Below are 5,501 nucleotides of genomic sequence, written 5' to 3' on the forward strand. Positions count from 1 at the left end.
CAATGTGCGAGTGCGTGTGTGGGTACCTCATTTCCCACGCTGTGCAACCACTAGCTTCCGGGGATGTATGCAGCCCTAGTCAGCTGCAAGGGGCAGGATCTGCTGCCGAGGATGTCTCCTGGAGTCACTGTTCTCTATAGAAAGGATCTCTACAGAAGGTGGAGATCGACAGATCCCATGGCTCTCCACAAAAGAGGGAGATATGGGACCAAAAAGTCCAAGGAAGACCCTTCCTGTCCTGATGGAGAAACTGTTGAGTTTTAAGCTGCTAGATGCTTCCCGCGAGCTTGCGACCGAGGCGACCGAGGGCAACGTGGTGGTACTGGGTGAAAGATGGGAGGCCACGTCTGTGGACTCCCAGCTACATGAACTTCCACAATCGAAGTCCCTGTGGTCCCCGCGCAGTCCCCCGCTCCGGCTCGGGTCTCCTCCTGCCCTGTCTCCTTGTCCTGGGCAGCCCAGACACCTGGGCAGCCAGAGCACAACTTGTGACCCACCATGCCTTGGCGGGAATAAGAAAGGAAAGTAAGTGCAAACCCGAGCCTGGAATCATCTGCGACGGAGCAAACCCTACTCAGCCAATCAAGGAAAAGACTCCTAAGAAGCCCCGCCCTTGGCCCTGAGTGACAGCTGGTGTTCAGGCTGCGTTCCCAGCGGGCGGGGTTCAGAGATGCGCGAGCGCAGAATCGCTTGGTCCAGGGCCTGAGCTACTTGGATCCCGTTGCGCATGCTCACCGCCCTCTTCCAGGACGTGCACCTGCTTAGAGAGTCCGCCGTTCGACCTAGCATCCCACCTGAGCATCGCGCACCCAGCCATGACAGCACACTCCTTTGCCCTCCCAGTCATCATCTTTACCACGTTCTGGGGCCTCATCGGCATCGCTGGGCCCTGGTTCGTGCCCAAAGGACCCAATCGCGGGTAAGAAAGCCAAGCAGGCCTCGATTCCCTGCGGACCCTCCCCCATCCCCTGGCTAGGCTCACCTCTTCACCTTGGGGCTCCCGCTTGCTACCTACCCTTCAGCTCATGACCACACCGGAACGCCTCTCTGTGACTTCTTCCAGATCTGCACCTGGGCCACGGCTGCCAGGAAACAGGCAGAGGGGCCTGGTGAAAGGGTAGATTCAGAAGCCAGGGACGTTTGAATGTGGTTAAATGCAACACCAACACCAACACCACCCCCATACACACACCCGTGCAGTCGGTAAAGGCCACCCATGGACACTGATGCGCCATCGTTGCCAGCTGCGTGACTTTGGGCAAATGCCAGGCCTCAGTTTCCTCACCTAGCAAAAGAGGGGCGATGGCAATACCTGCTGTGTAAGGCTGTTGTGAGAGTTGCCCTAAGCATCGTCCTGGGCACGTTGTGTGTACGGGATGATTTTAGCTCCCTTCATTTTTGGAAGGTTCCTAGCAGATTTCTGCACCGTTTTCCAGTCCCTCCCCCTGTTGGCCTCTCAGTTATGAAGCCCTCACGCTTTGCCGTCTGTGCATTGTCTCAGCACTGACTGTCCCGTGCACAGCCGAGAGTGGTCACTAATGTTAAAGGAAGATGGAGTACTAATCTCTTCAGCACCACCCTGAAGTGCTTGGGCTCTCTGCCTTGGATTAATTAGGTTTAGCCTAAGGTTTAGCTGGAGCTGTAGATGGGCTGTAGCAGGGCTTTATTCCTGCACATCTGAAGGCAGCTGGAGAGACCCTCCTCTTCCAGAGGACCAAAGTTTGGCGCTCACATTGGGCGACTCACAACTGTCTTACCTACAGTTCCAGGAGATCTGAGGTCCTCTCTGGCCTTTGGGCACACAAGTTCTCTCTCTCTCTCTCTCACACACACACACACACACACACACACACACACGTAAAAATAAAAATAAGTCTTTTAAAAAAGATTTTAACTGGGCTCTTTCCTCTGTAGCCACTCCAGGGTCGTCTCTCCTGAAAGTCTGGGTGAGCTCCTTCTCATCTAACGCATCTCCAGCTCTGTTGGAAGCCTCTATCTTTGGTCTCCTCTGAGTGGGCACAAAGCCCCTGTTTTCTTTACAACAGCCCGGCCCCTGTTAACATTGGCTCTGCCTCCTTGCTTCCTACCCCATCGTGTGTGTGTGTGTGTGTGTGTGTGTGTGTGTGTGTGTGTGTGTGTGTGTGATGAATTTTGAAGCCATCCTATAGTGGGCTGCCACAAATGGAGCTTGGGCAAAGCCTTCTCCATCGTGAAGACGGAGAAGTGTTTGCTTATGGAGACGAGAAAAGGAGAGATTTACGGCATACCTTGGATGCGGATGCCCTTTGATGTTCTTAAGCTTTGTCTTGTAATTCTTACCCAGAAGGGACCTCAGCCTCCTGTCCAGGTGGCACCAGCGGACATGGGGAGCTCTTTCTCTGGCCCTGTGTGCCAAAGCTGCCTTTCCCCTTCTGTTGTTGCAGGGTGATCATCACCATGCTGGTGGCCACTGCTGTCTGCTGTTACCTCTTGTGAGTACCGCCTTCCCCCGGAGCTGGGGCTGTGGCCGTCACCAGTGCTGGGTCTGGTTCTGCCTCCCAGGTGGCGGTTGCATGAGCTTTGTGTTGCCCCCAGCTGAGCTGTGAGATACATGAGTTGGGTCAGCTCAGTAGTGTCCGCTCCTCTCTGGGCATCAGAATCCTCCAGATTGGACTGGTTGTTTAAACACAACTTTCGTGCTCCACTCGAGACTCAGCAAGTCACAGAAATCAGGGCATCATCATACTGCTAAGGAACGCCCTGGTGATTGGACTTAAGTCGGTGTAGAACCACTAGGGGGCAGCAGAAGTGTGTGTGGCAATGCAGGGTGGCTCCCTAAGGCCCCTAAGGAGCCCTCACCCTGGGTCCAGCCCGAGCTCAGGGACCTTACATACTTACAGAAAATCAAATCAACTCACATCAAAATCCACAAATCCTAAGCCCAATCCCTGTGCCAGCCAGGACACAGAGTCTAGATTAGCTGCATGTTCTTTGGAAGAGAGAGTAACCGAGTTCTCCCTTGGTGTGTGGGATGGGTCCCCTCTGTGCCCAGTCCCCTCACTCTGCTGTCCTTCGCAGCTGGCTCATCGCCATCTTGGCTCAGCTGAACCCCCTCTTTGGCCCACAAATGAAGAATGAGACCATCTGGTATGTGCGCTTCCTGTGGGAGTGACCACTGAGAGTCATCAGCTGGCTTCTGGCCCCAGGTACTGAGGGGAGACTCACTTGAGGATGAACTGAGGGGCCTGTGGTGGGGAGGGAGGGGATCAGGACCATCACAGGGGGTTCCTCTGGACTCAGGAATTAGTTTGTTTAGCAAGGGACGTAAAGGCCATGCTCGCTGCTAAGATGGATGGAGACTAGGGTCCCAAGTCCCTGTCTTCAGTAAGCTTCTTCCTGAGGCTCAAACACATAGCCTCAGCTGTAGCCTGCCAGACCACAGGGGGGGGGACAGGGTGTGGGTGAGACCCATCTGTCAGCTGGTCATGGTAAGGTAAGGCTGGCCATGGGTAGTAAGAGACCAGCTTGGACAGAGCGGGGTGAGGGTCAGCTGGTCCAGGCAGGGAAAGGAGCTGGCTGAGAGGGAGCTTACAAGCAGAGGGAGGGTGAAGGGGTGTCTAGGTGGTGACCCTTAATGTGATGTGCTTTTCAGGTACCCTGCTGTGGATGGCCCAGCCTTGACATCCCTGGAGACCCTGCATTCCCACTGGCCCCGCCCATCAGTCCACCCTCCTGTGTTCTCCATGCCAGCGCTGTGGGATCCACACCCTCAGAGCCATCCTGGTTTCAGCTTCCCAGCCATTAGGGGGACTCCATGTGGGAAAGCCCTGTGCTCAGTCTGGCCACAGCTGGAGCCAACCTATGCTTAAATCTCCTTTAAGGCAGTTTTCTCTCTCTTCCAAGTAGATCCTGGGTAAGGTTCTGAACTTGCTGGGGGGCAGGGGTCTGTTTTCATCCTGAGAGCAGATGCCAGGACTCAACCCAGTCCCAGAAAGGACATGGGCCTTTGTGGAGAAGGGACATATGGCCCAGGATACTCCAAGCTTTTCAGCTCTGCCTCCACCTTGTGAAATATTGGGTCAGGGTCACAGGCCTTCTCCAGCTTGGTGTGGATTATTTTTTTAAGTTTCAAACACTTATAGATGTGACAACACTTGAGATGTTGATGTCCTAAAGAAACAGTCACACCAAAACACCACCCCCACCCCCACCCCCACCCCCACCCCCACCACCACCACCACCACCACCACCCCACCCTTCGTTGGGTTTTGTGGTGGGATGGATCCCACAGCTGGCCCCAACAGCACTGAAGAGATCTGGAGTTGGGGCTGGGGACAGACAAAGGTAATGATTACGAGGTACTCCTGGCACTATGCCTCCCTGGCCTCTGAGACCCTCTGTCCTCAAGCTCATGTGGCCCTGTGCCAGGCACAATGGAAGACAGAGAATGCAGACCACAGGGGGATCAGCCCAGGGGACCCCTCCAGCCCATGCCCTCCCCCCTCTGAGAGGGCGAGTATGGACTTCACACTCCTGTCTGAGTTGCCAGAGCCAGCTAGGACAGAGCCCTGCACAACCCCTGGTTCCCAGCCAGTGGCTGAGTTCCCAGGGGAAGACAAACCGGCCTTGATTATTTATTGACTATTTATTTGGTCTGGTCTTCCTCCCCTTTCCGGGGTCATTTAGGGAGTGGCGGGGGAATACATTGCAGCTCAGATTGCTGAGCCCTGGGGCTGCTGGTTGCTCAGAGCTTAGATGGGGGCCTCCATGGGCAGCCTCTCCCTCCCTGCCCTAACCTCTGAAGCCTGCCTGTGGGGTGGGGCCTGGTGAGCATGACCTGTGTTGAAAAGCTGATTCCTGTCTAATAAATACTGGTGATGCAAGGTTGTGACTTAGGAGCCAGAGTCTGGCCTCTGCTCGGTTTGCCAGCGGCCACGTCTTCTGTTTGTCTCTCTCCGTCCCCTCTACTCAGATGTCTTCTGTTTGTTTACTGGTGGCTCTGGGGACAGGAAAAGGGACTTGGATGCAGGGGACCCCCGCACGTTTTTGAGGTCTGGAGGAGAGGCTGGCTCTACTGACTGCCCTACACTTGGCCCAGTACCTGCCCAGCAGGAGAAAGGCCAAGGCCCATTCAAGCGGCACTTCAGCCTCTGGCTTTTACCCCCGAAGACAGAGGACACGGTGCCTGTGTATACAGCGGGCTCCATTTCCGAGCATGGCCTTCGCTGTTGCTGGACGTCTGAGCTTGGGGTCTGTTTGTTGGGTTGAGGAGGGCAGCAGAGGGATCAGGTATTCCAGGGCCAGGGTCTGGAGCTTAGGGAAGGCTAAAATCTCAATTCTGTGGGGGTCGGGGGAGGCAAAGAACCGGGGCGTATTCACCTTTGAGATCCTGGAACCAGTGGAGGGGTTTGGATTGATCCTCAGGGCAACAAGGAGCGAGCTTGGCAGGGTTTTCTGGAAGTACAGAACCAACAGAAGTGTGTGTGTGTGTGTGTGTGTGTGTGTGTGTGAGAGAGAGAGAG

General features: G+C 55.3%; 1 protein-coding gene across 1 annotated transcript; it reads left to right on the plus strand.

Moving 5' to 3' along the window:
• The first annotated feature begins 683 nt into the window (after positions 1 to 683).
• Atp6v0e2 (ATPase H+ transporting V0 subunit e2) lies at positions 684 to 3,789 on the plus strand. The gene is made up of 4 exons (XM_028879620.2): positions 684 to 919; positions 2,424 to 2,471; positions 3,058 to 3,185; positions 3,632 to 3,789. Exons 1-3 carry the CDS (start codon positions 816 to 818, stop codon positions 3,149 to 3,151), a joined length of 246 nt encoding a protein of 81 aa, XP_028735453.1. The 5' UTR covers positions 684 to 815; the 3' UTR covers positions 3,152 to 3,185; positions 3,632 to 3,789.
• Positions 3,790 to 5,501: the final 1,712 nt, after the last annotated feature.

The sequence above is a fragment of the Peromyscus leucopus genome, chromosome 3, assembly GCF_004664715.2.
Source record: "Peromyscus leucopus breed LL Stock chromosome 3, UCI_PerLeu_2.1, whole genome shotgun sequence".
In the NCBI taxonomy this organism is placed as follows: domain Eukaryota; kingdom Metazoa; phylum Chordata; class Mammalia; order Rodentia; family Cricetidae; genus Peromyscus; species Peromyscus leucopus.